General features: G+C 45.0%; 1 protein-coding gene across 1 annotated transcript in view; it reads left to right on the top strand.

Moving 5' to 3' along the window:
- Positions 1-18,692, top strand: part of LOC144511347 (transmembrane protein 87A-like) — a 54,431-nt gene extending 35,739 nt beyond the window's left edge. Inside the window, exons 14-21 of the mRNA XM_078241630.1 lie at positions 4,675-4,781; positions 6,896-6,954; positions 8,198-8,301; positions 10,142-10,215; positions 11,911-11,972; positions 14,701-14,753; positions 16,541-16,571; positions 18,482-18,692. Coding sequence (XP_078097756.1) covers positions 4,675-4,781; positions 6,896-6,954; positions 8,198-8,301; positions 10,142-10,215; positions 11,911-11,972; positions 14,701-14,753; positions 16,541-16,571; positions 18,482-18,523 — 532 coding nt within the window. The 3' untranslated portion in view covers positions 18,524-18,692. The remainder of the gene's footprint in view (positions 1-4,674; positions 4,782-6,895; positions 6,955-8,197; positions 8,302-10,141; positions 10,216-11,910; positions 11,973-14,700; positions 14,754-16,540; positions 16,572-18,481) is intronic.
- Positions 18,693-19,649: the final 957 nt, after the last annotated feature.

The following is a 19,649-nucleotide window of genomic DNA, read 5'->3' as shown; positions in this document are numbered from 1 at the left end:
GATCATCGCCAAAGGCTCCGCAATCTCCTCCCTCGCCTCCCACAGTAACCTGGGGTACATCCCATCCGGTCCCGGCGACTTACCAACCTTGATGCCATTCAATAGTTCCAACACATCCTCTTTCTTTATGTCCACATGCTCGATCCTTTCTGTCCACCGCAAACCAGCAGTACAACCACCCAGATCCCTTTCCACCGTGAATACCGAGGTAAAGTATTCATGAAGCAGCTCCGCCATTTCTAACGGTTCCGCACAAACTTTTCTCCCTTCACCTTTTAAGGGTCCTATGCCTTCACATCTCATCCTTTTACTCTTGACATATTTGTAGAAAGCCTTGGGATTCTCCTTAATCTTACCCGCCAAGGCCTTCTCATGACCCCTTCTTGCTCTCCTAATTTCCTTCTTAAGCTCCTTCCTACATCCCGAAAACTCCTCTAAATCCTTAACACCTCCGAGCTCTCTGAACCTTCTGTACGCCTCTCTTTTCTTATTCACCAGGTTCATCACAACCTTCGTGCACCACGGTTCCCGTACCCTACCAACACCCCCCTGTCTCATCGGAACGTTGTCATGCAGAGCTCCAGACAAACATTCCTTGAAAATCCTCCACTTTCCTTCGGTACTTTTCCCCAAGAATGCCTCCTTCCAATTTACCCGTCTAATTTCCTCCCTGATGACACTGTATTTCCCTTTACTCCAGAGAAACACTTTCCTAGCCTGCCTGATCCTATCTCTTTCCAATGCTATCGTGAAGGAGATAGAATTATGATCGCTATCCCCAAGATGCTCACCCACCGAGAGATCCTCCACCTGTCCAGGTTCATTAGCCAGCACCAGATCAAGTACAGCCTCTCCTCTAGTAGGCTTATCCACATACTGTGTCAGGAAACTCTCCTGGACACACCTAACAAACTCCTCTCCATCCAAACCCCTAGCCCTAGGGATATTCCAATCTATGTTTGGGAAATTAAAATCTCCCATCATGACAACTCTGTTATTCCTACATCTCTCCAGGATCTGTTTCCCCATCTGCTCCTCAACATCTCTGTTACTATTGGGCGGCCTATAGAAAACACCCAGCAACGTTACCGACCCCTTCCTGTTCCTAACCTCCACCCACAGAGACTCCGTAGTCAATCCCTCCACGGCGTCCACCTTCTCTACAGCCGTGACACTATCCCTGATTAACAGTGCCACTCCCCCCCCTCTCTTGCCTCCCTCCCTGTCCTTCCTGAAACATCTAAAACCCGGCACCTGAAGCACCCAGTCCTGTCCCTGAGACATCCAAGTCTCCGTAATGGCCACCACATCACAATTCGAAGCAGCAATCCACGCTCTAAGCTCATCCACTTTATTCACTACACTCCTGGCATTAAAATAGACACATCTCAGACCTTCAGCCTGAGCACTTCCCTTCTCCATCACTCGTCTAACCTCCCTCTTACCCTGTTTACATTCCTTATCTATTTGCGAGCTAACCTCCTCGCTCTCAGTCCCCTCATTTCGATTCCCTCCCCCCAACCTTTCTAGTTTAAAGTCTCTCCAGTAGCCTTAGCCAACCTTCCCGCCAGGATATTGGTCCCCCTGGGATTCAAGTGCCACCCGTCTTTTTTAAACAGGTCACACCTGCCCCTAAAGAGGTCCCAATGATCCAAGTACCCAAATCCTTGTCCCTTGCTCCAGTCCCTCAGCCACGCATTCATTCTCCACCGATTCCTGTTCTCACTCTCCCGCGGCACAGGCAGCAATCCCGAGATTACTACCTTTGCATTCCTCTTTCTCAGCTGTCTACCTAACTCCCTATATTCTCTTTTCATGACCCCTTCCCTCTTCCTACCTATGTCAGCAGTACCTATATGCATCACGACCTTCGGCTCCTCTCCCTCCCCCTTCAGGATTTCTGGGACTCGACCAGAGACATCCCGGACCCCTGCACCAGGGAGACAAACCACCATCCGAGAGTCCCGTCTGTGTCCGCAAAAACGCCTATCTGACCCCCTCACCGTAGAGTCCCCAATTAGCACTACCCTCCTTTCCTTACCCTTTTGCACTACTGGGCCAGGCTCAGCTCCAGAGACACTGCCACCGCTGCTTCCCCCAGGTGGGCTGTCCACCCCAGTAGTACTCAGACAGGAGTACTTATTATTAAGGGGCACATCCACCGGGGTGCTCACCATCAACTGAGCTTTCTCCTTCCTCACTGTTACCCAGTTACCCTCCTCCCGTGGTCCCGGTGTGACCACCTGCTGATAGCTCCTGTCAATGACCTCCTCACTATCCCAAACCCGGCGAAGGTCCTCGAGCTGCAATTCCAGTTCCCTAACATGGTCCCTTAGGAACCGCAGCTCAACACACCCAGCACAGATATGGTCGTCCGGGAGGCTAGGAGCCTCCAGGACCTCCCACATCCTACATTGGGAACAACATACTGGCCTCACACTCATAATTGCCCCTTTAAACACACAGGGAAAAAAAAAGTGAATGAAAATTTTAAACTTACCTTTCCTCCTCCTGTTTTCTCCAAAGCCCTGCTCTCACTGGGTCTTTTTTTTTAGGTTAGAGGAGGAGGGAGGGTGGGATACTCTACAAGTGTAGAGTATCGGGATTCCTCTCTGTTCCAATTTATTGGGGAAAAAAAAAATCTCTCTCTCCCAGACCTCCCTGCGCGACCACTTCCGGGTTTAGATATTTTTAAAGAAAAAACCCGCGAAAAAGTAAGTTAAAAATAACAGCGCTTACCCGCAGCACTCCTCTCGCGAATCTCTCCCTCTCTGCTGCACTTCCAAGACGCAATGAGGCCGATTCACTGAGGTGAGTAACTTTTAAAAAAAAATCTCTCTCCCAGACCTCCCTGCGCGACCACTTCCGGGTTTAGATATTTTTAAAGAAAAAACCCGCGAAAAAGTAAGTTAAAAATAACAGCGCTTACCCGCAGCACTCCTCTCGCGAATCTCTCCCTCTCTGCTGCACTTCCAAGACATTGAATGGAAGAGGAAAGAGTCAGCAGTGACCGATGGAGCAGGGTAAAGGAGCGTGTCAGTGTTAACATTGGGTGGAGTGAGGAGAGTGGCAGCATTAGTTTGGGGCAGAATTGGAGGAGAGTGGTGGCATTCGGTGTTGGGGTTGTTACTTTCCTTGCAAATATTTTAGACCTACTGTGGCTTACTTAATATGCCTTTCAGTTGCATACAGCAAGCTTAAATGCATGTTACAATTACACTACCATCTCCCCCTGCTTATCACAAAAAAAGGTGAGACCGAAATTTTAATTGCTAACACTTGAGGCTTAGCCCAAATCGAGAAAAAGGCACAAATATTTTTTCCCCCCATTCTAATTTAAACTTTTATAACGGACTACATTTTGATAGTATCTGAGGAAGGTGGTTAGGAAGGATGGGTGGGAGAGGACTGGGGGCTCATTGAAGATGATGGGTTTTCAGGTCTCTTATCACCCTAAGGGAAACTTGAGTAGGGTGATGGAAGAGTGAGTGACAACAGTGAGGGGTTAATTGGGTCTTTCTAGTATTCGGGACAGTGATGGTGTTTAGAAAAGAGACTGGATAGAGGGAAGCTGAAGAGATGGGAGAAAAGATCCAATGGTCCATGAGAGCATTTTCCTATGATAATTTTGATATTGTTTGAATTGTATTGTGAAATATTTCTAGCAAAGATATGGTCTTGCATTGTACCTACTGTACAGTGGTGCTTCTAATCGCAGGTGCTTTGCTGAAAGGTGGCTCTCCAGATAATACTGCAAAGTTTGGATAAAAGTGTGATTGGTTTGAGTTTGTTCCAATGACGTCATTTACTGTTTTAACATCATGAAGCAAGGTTCCTGAGAAATGTTATTGTAGGAACAGGCCTTTTTTTCTTTCTCCATCCATCCCAGTATCGGTTTGTTCCACCAAGATCATAAAACCGTAGTAGCACCATAAAATCCCTACAGTGCTGAAGGAGACCATTCGGCCCATCGAGCCTGCACTGACTCCAAGGGCCTATTCTCATAATCCCATGTATTTACCTGCTAATTTCCCTGAAATTAGGGGCAATTTACCACAGCCAGTCAACTAACCTGCACGTCTTTGGAGTGTGGGAGGAAACCGGAGCACCCGGAGGAAACCCAGGCAGACACGGGGAGAACGTGCAAACTCCACGTAGACAGTCACCGGAGGCCGGAATCGAACCTGGGTCCCTGGCACTGAGGCAGCACTTTGCCACTGTACTCTCTTTGCTTTTCCCTGTACCTTAACTTCAGTTCTAATTGTGGTAAACCAAATTACCATTTGACAGACAATAGAAAATTCTATTTTTGAATGGAGTCGTAACTCCTGCCATCTGTTTTAAGATTAAATCCCTCAGATCACCACTTACCCTGATGGAGTTCTTTCCTTTACATCTTTCTTCCCCTCCTCATTGAGTAAACTCCGTTCCCTCACCACCAGAAACCACAGATTTGTGTTAATCTTGTGCTGAAGTTTCCAGAGCCTTTCCCCAGTGAACGTTTTACAAATGAGTGTTTTTCATTTATTACTGGGTGTGCTGTGTGTGGTTAGGAGCTGGTTATACTGTGATAACTAACCTGTTTCTGTGACTCAAATGAGGGGCTGCCTGGCCAAATAATGATCATAATTGTTCTTTCAAACAAATGGTGATTTCCTTGACCTCCATCCACATCTTTGTTAGCCTGTCTCAGACAATGAAGCAGCTGAAACTCCGAAGAGCTCTGATGAAACTCTCATTGTACCGACACTTCACAAATACACTAATATTTGCTGTTTTTGGTAAGTTTGCAGTTGTTGCAGGGCGTTAAATTGGTGCGGTGTTTGAATGTGGTGGCGATGGGTGGTGAAGGATGATGTTTGCACTTGTGCATGGAGTATTTATTACCCAGGTGGCCTTGTTCATGCCCAGTGTCAGGAGTTATCAGCCCCAAGGTCACAGTTTGTTTCATCAGTGTTGAATATTTCACAGCAACTGGTTATTCTAATCAAGAGAGCATGATTTGGAAAAGTGTACTAGAATAGCAATTCTCTGTTCATACTGAACTAATGATTTAGTTAGTAACTTCACTAAGCGAGCAAGAGAAGTATCCAGGTTTCCTGAAAACGCAAAGCTGGGTAGGAATGTTAGCTGTGAAGGGAACGCACACGAGGCTGCAGAGATATAGATAATCTAAGTGAATGGGCTGAAAGTTGGTAGGTGGGGAGATAATGTGGGGAAATCTGAAGTTATTCACTTTGGTAATAATAGGAAAGCAGAATTTTTTTGAAAGTATGAAACTAAACATTCTAAACATCGCTGAGAGACTTGGGTGTACTTGTACAAGGCACATAATGTTAAGTTAATAGGAAGCAAGCATGCAGGAGTACAAAAACAAGGAAGTCTTGTTGCAATTGTATAGTTTTGGAAACCACACCTGGAGCACCGTGTGCAGTTTTGGCCTCCAATCTAAGAAAGAATGCACAGTGGTTAGCACTGCTGCCTCACAGCGCCAGGGACCCGGGTTCAATTCCCAGCTTGGGTCACTGTCTGTGTGGAGTTTGCATGTTCTCCCCATGTTTGCGTGGGTTTCCTCCGGGTGCTCCGGTTTCCTCCCACAGTCCAGAAATGTGAGGGTTAGGTGGATTGGCCATGCTAAATTGCCCCTTAGTGTCCCCAGATGCATAGCTTAGAGAGATTAGCAGGGTAAATATATGGGGTTAAGGGGATAGGGCCTGGGTGGTTGTTGCCAGTGCAGGATCAATGGGTTGAATGGCGGCCTCCTGCACTGTAGGGTTTCTATGATTCTTTCTAAGAATGTACTTGCCTTGGAAGCAAATCACCAAGGGTTCCCCAAATTGGTTCCTAGGTTGAGAGGATTGTTTTACGATGAGGTATTCAGTACATTGGACCTATACCATAGAGTTCTGAAGAATGCAAGGTTATCTCATTGAAGTGTGCAGGATTCTGAAGCAGCCTGATAGAGTTGACACTGAGGTGTTATTTTGTGAATCTTTGGAATTTTCCCACCCGGGATGTTCGTGAAGGATTCATTCATCTTTGGGTAGATTAATGCTGAAATAGATGTTTGAATTTCAGAATTAGGGACTGTACCCCAGGATAAAAGCCTAAAGGGAGATCACGAGAGAGTTCAGTTTCTGATATTCTAATTGTTAGACACTGGAGTCATAAAGCAGCAGTTACATTTGATAGAGATTTGTTTCTGAAAAGTTGGGACTATTGTACTGGGTAGAGAATGTTAATGAGTGCTGCGGAGTTGCAGGAGTGGGATCTGCAGGCAAGACGCAGCTTGTCTCGTGGTGGCTCCCTTAACATTCTCCAAAGACAGTAACTGGAAAGTCCAGGAATTTAATTGAAAATATGGAGTATTGGGTGGTTAGTTAACCAGGGCTTTTATTAAGTATCCTTGGAAATGATCGTACCAGTGGCAGGGAAGTCCATTATAACCATTGTGGACGTGTGTGGGCGGCTGGATGGGCTCATAATAGATAATGCCCACTTGTTTGGGGAATTAGTGTGTGACCTGAAATGTGAGCATTGTAACAGATAATCTTAGTGTCCTGAGATGCGGAGGTTAGAGGGATTAGTGAGTAAATATGTAGGGATATGGAGGTAGGGCCTGGGTGGGATTGTGGTCGGTGCAGACTCGATGGGCCGAATGGCCTCTTTCTGTACTGTAGGGTTTCTATAATTCTATGATTTCTATGATGGCTCGGGGGAGGAGGAGGTGTACAGGTTTCTGTGTGCTTTTTTTTTTTTAAGGCCATTCACGTCTTCAGAGAATTCCTGAAATGTTCTTAAAATTGGAAATTTTGAGATCTTGTTTTGCTGCCGCTCTTTGCTGTTAGCGGAAAGACTTTTGGCGATATCAGTAATGTTTGTGTTCCTTCCTCAGCTTCGGTGATTTTTATCATCTGGGTGACTATGACAATCAGACTTGCAAACTGTCAGTCAGTGAGTATTCAATCGATGGTGCACTCTCTTCTAGCTCATGGGTTCAAATCCCACTTTAGGATTTGAGGGCATCCCCCAGGCTGGTGCTCCCAGGGTCGTGCCGAATGAGAGCTCTGTTTATTGGAGGTGGCACCCTTGCCTAACACAATTCAGTCAGTCTTGGATTGAAATTTTCAAATGATCCCAGGCCTCAGAATGCTCCTTGGCGAGCTTTCTAATTTTCCTCTGTGTGAAGAAGTGCTTCCTAGCATCATGTTTTCCAAAGGTTCGGCTAAATACCAAAGGACCAGGAATTGGAAGAGCAGGAAGTTTTCTTGTTGTCATGGTCACCATTCCTTCTAACCACTCCCAGCACAAGTAATTGAATGGTTACAGCACAGGAGGAGGCCATTTGGCCCATCGTGTCTGTGCCAGATCTCTGCAAGTCTCACTCCCCGCCACCTTTTCCCTTGCAACATTTTTCTTTTCAGATAATGATCCAATTCTCTTTTGAGGCTGCCTCTGCCACACTGTCAGGCCATGCACTCCAGATCTTAACCACTCGCTGCATGAAAGCAGTTGTCTTCATGTCGCCATTGCTTCCTGTGCCAGTCATCTGTGCACCCCCCCCCCCCCAACCAGCGTTTTATACAAATTTATCACAACTTCCTTGCTTTTGTACCCTATGCCCCTCTTTATAAAGCCCGGTATCCTGTCTGCCCTGTCACACTCAATGATTTGTGTACACGTATACCCTCGGATCATTCTGCTCCTGCATCCCCTTTCTAAAATAAACTAAACGATGAACTCATTCACCCCTTTGATATAGAAATCATAGAAACCCTACAGTGCAGAAGGAGGCCATTCGGCCCATCGAGTCTGCACCGACCACAATCCCACCCAGACCCTACCCCCACATATTTACCCGCTAATCCCTCTAACCTACACATCCCAGGACTCTAAGGGGCAATTTTTAACCTGGCCAATCAACCTAACCCGCACATCTTTGGACTGTGGGAGGAAACCGGAGCACCCGGTGGAAACCCACGCAGACACGAGGAGAATGTGCAAACTCCACACAGACAGTGACCCGAGCCGGGAATCGAACCCGGGACCCTGGAGCTGTGAAGCAGCAGTGCTAACCACTGTGCTACCATGCCGCCCTGCCGATTTGTCTGCAGAATGACTGCTGCATTGGCTGGGTCTTTATAATATTTCTAAGTCTTGTGTACGATATAAAATCTCTTCTTTCTTTCTGCACCAGGACTGGAGAGAGCTGTGGATAGAAGATGCATTCTGGCGATTCCTCTTCTCCGTTTTGCTGCTTGTAATAATGTTCTTGTGGAGGCCATCTGCAAATAACCAGAGGCAGGTTTTGTCTTGTTCTTTTTCGGAGTCTTCTCATTGGCATATTTAGTATCAATACCCTACAGTAGAAAAAAAACCACGCACACTTCAATATTAATTCAATGTGCAAGAATCTTGTGCTGCATTCAGAATTTATCTCCTCCATTTGCTTTGCTCACCAGCCCTTCGTTAAACCTTGTTTAACAAACTGGAATCCAAATCCGCACAGATGAGGGTTTCTTCGCAGCTGAAGTCCATACAGGAGACTTCCATTGCTATTTGAAATTATAGTTTGATAAATGAGGGGAAGAGATAGAGTGGACAGGAGAAAATTGTTTCCCTTGGTGGAGAATTCTAGAACTGGGGGCACAGATTCAAGTTCAGTGACCAAAGGTGTAGAGAGGACATGAGGAGGAACCTTTTTATGTAGAGGGTGGTGGGTGCCTGGAATTCGCTGCACAGGAGGAGGCAGAGAACCTAAACTCGTTTGGAAAGTATCTGGATCTACACCTTGAGTGCTGTAGGCTATGAGCTGAGTGCAGGAAGGTGGGATTAAAGAGGTCACCTGGGTGTCCTCTGGCTGGCATGGACAAGATGGGTCAAAAAGCCTCCTGTGCTGTAACTTTAAAAAAAAAATGCACCCAGCCAAAATGTTAAACGATCTTGTTCAATTGGTGCCTAACCTGAACACTTCTGTGGGGTGCAGAGGAGGTTTGCCAGAATACTACCAGGAATAAGGGACTTCCGTTACCAAGAGAAAAGGGAGAAACTGGATTCTCCTCAAAGCTGTAACGGTTAAGGGGAGATTTAATGGGGGAGTTTGAAATTCTGAGGAATCTTGAATAGAATACATTGGGAGAAAGTTTCCTCTGTCAATAGGGTTGTAACCAGAATAGTGATTTATGACGATTGGCAAAAAAGCTGGAAGGGACAGTGGGGGGAGCTGTGACTATAAAACTTACTGCCTGAAAGAGTGCTGGAAGCAGATTAAGTGGTAACTTCCTAAAGGAAATTGCATGAACACTTAGAAATAATTTGCAGAGCCACAAGGAAAGAGTGGGACTAATTTGATCGATCTTTAGTGAGCTGGTACAAGCAAGATGGATCGAATGATAGTCTTGTGGCCTACATTCAATCCCTCCACCACTGACTAACAGTAGCAGCCGTGTGTACCATCTACAAGATGCACTGCAAGAACTCACCAAGTTTCTTGGGCAGAACCTTCCTAACCCATGATCACTTCCTAGAAAGACAAGAACAGCAAGCACCTGGAGGCTCCCCTCCAAGTCACTCACCATCGTGGCATGGAAATATATCAGACATATTGGAAATATAGCTCCCTCCCTAACAGCAATGTGGGTGTTCCTGCACCACATGGACTGCAGTACTTCAAGAAGGCAGCTCACCACCTTAAGAGCAATTAAACTCATAGAATCCCTATTTTGCAGAAGGAGGCCATTCAACAGAGCATCTTACCGAGGCTCACACTCTACCCTGTATCCGTAATCCCATACATTTATCCCACTAATTCTCCTAACCTACACATCTTGGGGCATTAAGGGCCAATTGGGGAGAACTCCACACGCTCACCCAAGGCTGGAATCAAACCCTGGTCCCTAGTGCTATGAGGCAGCAGTGCTAACTACTGTGCCACCGTGCAATGGTACCCAACGTAAGGCAATGGATGGGTAATTAATGCTGATCTGGCCAGTGACGCCCACATCCCATAAATGAATAAAAGGATGATTGTGCTCATATGAAGATGTGCTTTTCAGTTGTGTTGCCCAGGGATTGCTGCATTGTCTGTTCCTTCCTGTGTTAATCAGTGTAAAGTAACGGCCTATGCTTCTCTGGATTGCAGGTATGCTTACTCTCCATTGGTAGATGAAGTTGATAATGAAGAGGAAGAGGAGCAGTTGATCAATGAAGCTTTTGGTGCGTTTGGTTTATTAATATGTCATCGTGCATTACAAAGAAAGTTTATTTCAGTTTCCTTCTGTGGCCCCATGTCCCAAAGCACCAACAACCAATGAAGTATTGTTTCTTTTGTAAGGTTGTGAATTGTGACATCTTGATGATCTAGTAGACGCTGTATGCCTCTTGTTTAAATTTGAGTCTTTGCCACAATTCCTCCCTGCAGCAAAGCTTCCCATATTCATCACTTTTAGCAGCTGCGCTGTCTCTGTCAATTGCGTTGTTGCTCTGAGTCATATAGCCTTCGGTCCATCAAATCTGCACCAACTAACTACCACTAAGGTCACACTGATCCCATTTTCCTGCACTTGTCCCATGTCCTTGAATGTTATGATGTTTCGAGTGCTCACCCAGATATTTTTTAATGGTTGTAAGATTTCTGGTCTCCCCTACCTTCCCTGGCAACGCATTCCAGATTCCCATCACCCTCTGGGTGAAAAAGAAATTCTCAAATCCGCTCTGAATCTCCTGCCCCTCACCCTAAAACTATTCCCCCCTCGTGATTGACCCGTCAACCAAGGGGAACAGCTGCTCCTTACTCACCCTGTCCAAACCGCTCATAATCTTATACACCTCAACCATGTCCCCCCCCTCAGCCTTCCCTGCTCTAAAGAAAACAATCCAAACCAACCCAGTCTCTCCTCATCACAGAACCCTCAGGCAAAGGAAATGGAGTTTCTCTTTTGCATTTTTAAAAAAGTTTGTTTCTTATCACGGTTGTTTTTGTATGGCATGATACGAAATGTCATGTCCGTTTTATACCTTTGACTCTGAAAGATCACTGGAGATCACTTATTGTAACCACAATCCTGTCGTGGTTACTAAGGAGCAATGATTACCCGAGACTTAGCCAGTCAAGGTCAGTGAATTATCTGGTCCTTATTCGTTGCTCCTGGTGGGATCTTGCTGTGTGGAAATTGGCTGCTGCCTTACAACAGTGATGTCACTTGAAGAACTTCATTAGCTGTGAAGTGTTATTGGACATTCTGGGTTATTTAGAAGCTGCCACGAAGCTACAAGACTTTAATTTTCATTCAGTATTTCCATGGACTAATCACGTTAAGATTAATCATGACCATGCGGCTCACGTTACTGTTCACTAATGGTGAATATTCGGGGCGGTACGGTGGCACAGTGGTTAGCACTGCTGCCGTATAGCGCCAGGAACCCGGGTTCAATTCCCGGTTTGGGTCATTGTCTGTGCAGAGTCTGCACATTCTCCCATGTCTATGGGGGTTTCCTCCGGGTGCTCCCCTTTCCTCCCATAGTCCGAAAGACATTCTTGTTTATGTGCATTGGCCGTGCTAAATTCTCCCTCAGTGTATCTGAACAGGCACCGGAGTGTGGCAATGCGGGGATTTTCACAGTAACTTCACTGCAGACTTAATGTAAGCCTAAACTTAATGTTAGTGCTCACCACCAGCCTCTGAAGGGCAATTAGGGATGGCAATATATGCTGGTAGCAACACCCACATCCTGTAAATTAATTTTTAAAAAGGCAATAACATGTTTGGGCTGGTAAAATGATGACTACTAGATTACCCAAATGTGGCAACTTCTTAAAATTTAAGCTTTACAGTGATTTTTTAAATTATGTATGAGATTTTATTCTTAAATTCTCTGGTGTCGTTGATGTTAATCACCTATCTTCTACAGAGGGAATGAAGATAAGAACCATAAAATCAGAGTCTAATGGCACAGCCAAACCTAACAGAATGGTGAGTGAGCTTTCAGTGTTGTCAGTAGATTATTATCAATTTAAAAACTTGTATCTTGATGTTTTAATTGTCACCATGTTGCTTTCGTCATAGCCAGTGATGTATGAATTAGTAATATCTTCAGACTTTAGTGTTTCTGACTCTGTGGGAAGTAGACAGCATTTGTCTGCTTTAGTATATTTGGAACACTGACCCTGTTCTGAATGAATTAGCGATGCTGGCGATGCTGCATGTGTCCAGCAGGCTCTGGTTCCAGATCGACACTCAAAGGAATCACTGTGGATAAGCTCGGAGCAGAATTAAAATCACAGACTGCATCTTGTGTGGGGGAGCGGGAGGAAGATGTATTCGTGACGTCAACCAATTGGAAAGGGATTCTTTTCTATTTCAAAAGAAATTGAAAAGGCAGTTTAAAAATTAACAGGCTAAGCATTTCTTAGAAAGCAGCATTCAGAAAAAAAATCTTGCTGTAACGTTTTTAATGCCTCAACACACAGCGACTGAAGGAAATTTCATCTGCCCCTTCTCTATTTCCTCAACACTCGAGCCCATTTAGGGTGGCACAGTGGTTAGCACTGCTGCCTCAGTGCCAGGCACCTGGGTTCAATTCCGGTCTTGGTCACTGCCTGTGTGGAGTCTGCACGTTCTCCCCGTGTCTGCGTGGGTTTCCTCCCGGTGCTCCGGTTTCCTCCCACAGTCCAAAGATGTGTAGGTTGGGTTGATTGGCCATGCTAAGTTGACCCTTAGTGCCAGGGAATTAGCGGGGTAAATACTTGGGGTTAAGGGATCGGGCCTGGGTGCGATTGTGGTTGGTGCAGACTTGATGGGCCGGATGGTGGCCTCCTGCACTGTAGGGATTCTATGGCACCTTGGCGTCACTGATCCACTGATTCTCTACTTTAAATCCAGTACTGATATTGGTGCGAGTGGTCTCTGGATGCAGAGTTAGTTATACCTGAACTGTAAGGCACTTGGAGATACTCCAGTATTCATTTTGTTAATGGCGTGAGTGCTTATAAATCAACAGCACTTTCTTGAAAGCAGTAAGGGCGAAACTAGGGGAGCCAGAGGCAAACAAATCTGTTTGGCTTCTTGTTTCCCCCAAAGACTCCATGCTCGGGAAACAATCATATGGTGACTTTATAGAGCTTTATAAAATCAGGTAAGGTGAAAAGGCGAGGTCTTTTCCCCAGGGTAGTGGAGTCCAAAACTAGAGGGCGTGGATTTAAGGTGAGGGGGGGAAAGATTTAAAGGGGGATCTGTGGGGCAGCGTTTTCACAGAGGGTGGTGCGTATAGCGAATGAGGTGGTAGAGGCGGTACAATTACAACATTTCAAAGACATTTGGACAGGTACATGGATAGGAAAGCTTTAGAGGGATATGGGCCAAACCCAGGCAAATAGAACTAGTTCAGTTTAGGAATTTTGGCATGGACGGGTTGGGCTGGAGGACTTGTTTTCATGCTGTATGTCTCTCTGACTCCACATCTCAGTGGGTCTTTGTTTTACTCAGTGACACAGGGTAATGCACTGGGGACCAGGGCTTGAATCCTACCATGCAGATGGTGGAATTTAAATTCACTAACAAATTTGGAATTAAAAGTCTAATGATCATGAAACCATTGTCATTGTCATAAAACTCATCGAGTTCAGAATGTCCCCTGAGGGAAGGAAATCTGCCATTCCTGCCTGGTTTGGCCTACATGTGACTCCAGATCCACAGCAATGTGGTTGACTCTTAAGTGCTCCCGCAAGGGCAATTAAGGATGAGCAATTAATGCTGGCCCAGCCTCCAATGCCCTCATCCCATAAAATGAATTTAAAAAGATCTGAGGATAATGTATAAAAGATGGAAAGTCAAGCTCCACAGAAATCATAGCATTAGATTAACAAAGCCAGATGGGGTAAAATTTCTTGCATTTTTATCCATTTTGCCAGTCCTGGAAGATGGCAGGGTTTTGAGTTGGTTGTGGGAAGTGTATATATCAAATATTACACAGTGTACAATGTGAGGGCTGGGCCATGTGAAAACTTTAAATAAAAGGTGCCGGAGATGCTGCTGTGAGTTATAGAGATTGGTGAGTGTGAAATGTATCAGTGTAACTTACTGCTGGTGAGCTCTTTTGGACTTCAGTTAACCTGGCCTGTCTCTCTCATCCATGAAGATTGTCACTCTTTCCGACAACTCAAGTCAAGAATTGGCCTTGAAACTGACCGTGTTGGTGTTTAAAATGAAATCCACAGCTGCTTTTTTAATTCTTTCGCGGGATGTAGGCGTCTTGGGCTAGGCCAGCATTTATTGCCCATCCCTACTTTGCCATTGGGAAAGTGGTGCCTTCTGGAACTGCCGGAGTCCGTGTGGTGTAAGTACGCCCACCGTACAAAACTAACTCGACATGAACGTGAGGGTGGAAACTTCACTCCGCGAGTTGACTGACGTGGGAAGTGCAGTTTTATAATGGCACCCTTCTCTCTTTGGGTTCTGAGAAATTTAGGGGAGGTTTAATCTGGATCGAACCGTGCCAGTGTGTCTGCTGCCGAATACTCCAATTATCGACAGCTCGAAAGTGTAAAATTCACAAAAATAAGTCTCTTGATGTTGGCAGCATCTTTTTTAATTTAAAAAAAATGTTTGCTCTTAAATATTTTGCCAGCATTTCCATCTGCTGAGCACTGGGAAATAAAGATCACCAAAGCGTGAGTTGTAATGTGAATGTTTATTGATACAGGATGAAGATCTCAAGTGGGTTGAAGAGAACATTCCATCCTCGCTAACTGATGTGTAAGTTAATTTCAGCTAAAACTGAAGCCTGTTTCCCTGAGCCTCCCTCCCCAGTGGAACTGCGGTGAGGAGTCGGACCATCCCTGAGGATTGTCTTATTTTGTGCTTTGCTGCCAGCGTAGTTTTCTTGTTGAATAGAAAGAGATGATTACACGCAAGTTTTGGCTGCGGCTTGGTGGGTATTAGTCTTGTCTCTGAATCAGGAAGTTACGGATTCAAATCCTATTCCAAAGATCTGTGAACACATTCTAGACTGACACTCCAGGGTAATACTGCGGGCGTGCTGCATTGTCAGCACTGCCATCTTTCAGATGAGATGTTAAACAAGGGTCTCTGCCGCCTTGTGAGGTCATAAAAGATCCCATGGAATAGAGATCAGGGGAGTTCTCCCTGATGTTCTGGCCAATATTTATCCCTGAATAAACAGCATTGCTGTTTGTGGGAGCTCATTGAATTGGCTGTTGAATTCCTACATTGTAATAAGTAATTCATTGGCTGAAAAGTATGGTGGGCCATCCTGAGGTCATGACAAGTGCTACGTACCTGCAAGCCCTTTTTACTAGTCAATACTGCTGAGAGAGCTGGGGACACATGAATGCCACAGCCATAGGGAGTTTTCAGTAAAAATGTTTTTACTTGTATTGATTTCCCCTCAAGTTAAGACGTCTCTGTTGGATTCATTAGCAATATCATGTTTTTAAAATGGCCATACAGATTGGGCTGAGCGTGCCATGCCACTCTGGGTACAGGTGCCAACCATCGTAGCATGAAGCCAGGTAGACTAGAAGGTCCTAGATCGTATTGCCCATTTATTGGAGTTATTTGATATCAGCAGCCAAGCAGCTGCGATACGAAGGTTGGCCCCTGGAGCAGAGAACAAAAAGTTGTCACAGTTTCTGATCTGGACAACAACAGATGATTGGCTGGAAGATGCATATGAGAGAATGGGATTAGGTTCCGCTGTGATGCTGACCACAGTCAAATTGCCTGCAACACTCAGTCTAGACTGGCCATTTTGGAGCTTGTGGAGTGATGCTCCATCCTTTCCGAAATCACCTGAAATGTTGACCTTTTCTTCTCGTGAAACCCCTTCAAGTTGTATATTATATTGTGCATTTAAACTAAATTTCCATGTAGGTGAATAAAATCATTCTCCACTTTAGCAAGAGGGAGTCTATTCTGTTATTTTTTTTGTGCAAGGTGTATTAACATTAAAATTTGTATTTCTGAATTTGATCAGGTGTATGTTAGCTGTGGCTCAGTTGGTAACCCCCTTGCCTCTTGAGTCACAAGGTTCCTGGCTCAAGTCTCATTCGAGTCCAGTCCAGTGCAGTTCTGAGGGAGCACTGTCCAGTCAGAGATGCCATCTTTCAGATGAGACGTTACAAACTGACACCCCATCTGCCAAAGTGGATTTAAAAGATCCCTCAGCACCATGGGAAGAGGAGAGGAATTATCCGCCATTCCCTGGCCAATATTTATCACTTGATCAACATCTGGTCGTTACCACCTTATTAGTGGGACTTTGATGTTGGTGAGTTGGCTGCTGTGTTTCTTACCTTATATCAGTGATCACACCTCAAACAGAATGCTTCATCAGCTGTACAATGGTAGTTGCCAGGGGTTGTGTAAAGCACTATCTCGGATGTTATCCGGTCCCTCGGTCCACATTGGGTTACACGTTGGTTCTGTCCTTCTCTACCACCAATAGTTATTAAGTAAAGATTAATCAATTTTTAAAATTAATCCTGCATTCTGGTTTCTCAATCTTGTTTATTATTTTCCAGTGCGTTGCCTACTCTGCTGGATTCAGATGAGGTAAAATACAACTTAATCTGTAACTTGTCTGCTTGACCATTAACTGTTCCAGTTAGAGCTTTCTCCCGATGCCCTGGTGTGTGATAGAGTTCCCCCAGTGGCCTGGTTGCTAAAGACATTGTGTGACTGGAGTGGGCCCTCCAGACCCGCAAGGTTCCACACCTCAGCCAAGTTTCATTGGTCTGTTTGGAGGCAGGAGCCAGTGGATAATTACCAGGGCTCTCTAACCACTGGAGAGAAGTATAACATTCAAGTGGGAACAGAACTGGGCTCTGATGTTGTTCCCCATGGTGATTAGCCCATCAATCCCTAGATGGTCTTTCACCTTGAGTTGCAAGATGTGGCCAGGGATTTAGTTAACCTTTTAGGTGAGGTTGGTTGTGATAGGAGGAAAGAAACATTTCTGTATGTAGAAAACACAAGTTGAAGCTTTGGCGCATTTAGCAACGGGTGCAAATTGCATCTAGTGTGAGCTTCAGTTTGAACCCAGTTGCATATTACTAAATGCAAACACTGCCAGTGCAATTGGGCAACATTTGAAAACATTATTTCATGCTTTAAAATAAAATCCTTCTTGTATTTAAGAGTTGGTAGCTCAGATTAATCCATCTTAAAATTAGTTTATCACAAACAATTAAATATCACGGCGGCACAGTGATTAGCACTGCTGCCTCACAGCGCCAGGGAACTGGATTTGATTCCCGGCTTGGGTCACTGTCTGTGTGGAGTCTGCGTTCTCCCTGTGTTTGCGTGGGTTTCCTCTGGATGCTCTGGTTTCCTCCCACAGTGCAAAGATGTTTGGGTTAGGTGGATTGTCCATGCTAAATTGCCCCTTAGTGTCAGGGGGACTAGCTGGGGTAAATGCATAGGGTTATGGGGATAGGGCCTGGGTGGGATTATTGTCAGTGCAGACTCCGATGGGCCGAATGTCCTCCTTCTGCACTGTAGGATTCTATGATCAGCCTTAATACTGTACTGGGGAATATTTTGAAATGATGATTTGTTAAGGCTATGCAGAACTGTTCGTTATGTTGGAGAACAGTAATCAGATTCTTAGCAAAATAGGAAATCATGTTTTCAAACTGTGTTCCTGTCCGTATTGCTGTTCTTGAAAGAACCAGCGACTCTTGGGAGGTCTGTAAACAGCTACAATAGGTGCCCCACTCCAGTGGTGATTAATTCAATCTCTGGGTGTGGCCAGGTTTGTGGGTAGGGCCGCAGCACAAAACAAAGGATGGCACGGTGACAATGGTTCACACTGCTGCCTCTCAGCGCCAGGGATCCAGGTTTGATTCCTGGCTTGGGTCACTGTCTGTGTGTGGAGTTTGCACATTCTCCTCGTGTCTGCGTGGGTTTCCTTCGGGTGCTCCCATTTCCTCCCACAGTTCAAAGATGTGCGGGTTAGGTTGATTGGCCATGCTAAAAATTGCCTGTTAGTGTCCTGGGATGTGTAGGTTAGAGGAATTAGTGGGTAAATATGTAGGGATATGGGGGTAGGGCCTGGGTGGGATTGTGGTCGGTGCAGACTCGATGGGCCAAATGGCCTCTTTCTGCACTGTTGGGTTTCTATGATTCTTCCCACAGTCCAAAAGACGTGCTGGTTAGGGTGCATAAGCCATGCTAAATTCTCCCTCTGTGTACCTGAACAGGCACTGGAGTGTGGCGACTAGGGGATTTTCACAGTAACTTCATTGCAGTGTTAATGTAAACCTACTTGTGACACTAATAAATAAACTTTAAGAAGTGCCAAAACTTTATTTGCACTGAACGGAATTTGTGTTTAGAATTCCCCCATCGAGTTTGCAACATTTTCTGACAAATCACGTCTCGGAAATATGCGTGAGCGCGGGGTAACTCTGCTGGCGATGCATTCTCATACTTCATTTAAAATTTCTTCTCTCATACTGCAGGAAATAATGACGACCAAGTTTGAAATCTCCAAAATGGAATAATTGATTGGAAGCGTGTTACAGGCAAAACTTTACTTCAGAAGCCAAAATCCTCTACAGCAGCCAAATGGACATTTGGACCTTTCTTAGTTGAGAGAAAATGAAGGAGCGTGTGAAATGTTCTTTGTGGTGTGACCTTTTGAAATGACATAAAAGCATATTTTTCATTTTGGATACTTTCAGCCGATCACTTTATTGCAGCTTTTTTTTTGAAAGAGAAACTGCCTTTTTGTACCATTCTCCTTGAGATGGTGAAAATTCAGTTTGAATTCTGTGAAGTGCCACCAGTGAAGCTCGGTGAGAGAGAGGTGTGCTTTGTACCCACGAGTACATGAATTTCAGGCAGAGCTGAGCAAAGCAATTGTGATGCCCGTTGAGCCAAACCCAGCGCTCTGTAAAATATTGCAGACGTGAAGGTTGTTGGGCTGAATATTTTATATAATATATGGTACCTGCTTATCTATATGCAAACATCTTTTTGTCATAATTTAAGGCAAATAGTTAGAAAATAAGGAAGAAAGCAATTTTCAGCAATATTCAGCGTACCAAAAATAATAAGTGCGGAATATCTGTATCCTCTAGCCATGGCGATCGTGCAATCTTTTCAGTGTTCATTATTTAACTGCTGGGTGCTTCTGACTTGTAATCCCAAAACTTGGGAGCATTTTGCAGTCTGCTTTTTTTACCCACAGTAACAGCTGAACTCTGACCTGAGCCGGTGTTTACTCAGCAGTGGTTAGATGTTGACAAGGACACTTCACCTTAAGCAGCATAATGTGTGTGCTGTAGCATCCTGCTGTCCGTCTAAAACTGCCCATTATCTGAGCAATGTTGGGTGAGTCCTAGTTTACTGGAGGACACGTCAGAGATAGCTGTTGCTGTGAACTCTTATTAAGATGGATTCTTAATTTTATTTTTGTCTCCTCCCCAGGGACAGGTTGAGGGCTTGTAACACAAACTATGCATTGGTGATCAGTATATTAATGAATATTTTTTCCGTTGTTTTAAAAACTTCTTCCTGAGGGCCGTCCATGATAGACCACAGTGGCTGCTGCAGACACGCTGCCGTTTTGTGTTGCTTCAGGTGATTTTTGACTCTGTGCTCTGAGGAGTTCTAACTGAATGGTAC

This window comes from Mustelus asterias, chromosome 24 (genome assembly GCF_964213995.1).
Source record: "Mustelus asterias chromosome 24, sMusAst1.hap1.1, whole genome shotgun sequence".
In the NCBI taxonomy this organism is placed as follows: domain Eukaryota; kingdom Metazoa; phylum Chordata; class Chondrichthyes; order Carcharhiniformes; family Triakidae; genus Mustelus; species Mustelus asterias.
This window is presented reverse-complemented; position numbering and strand designations above follow the sequence as displayed.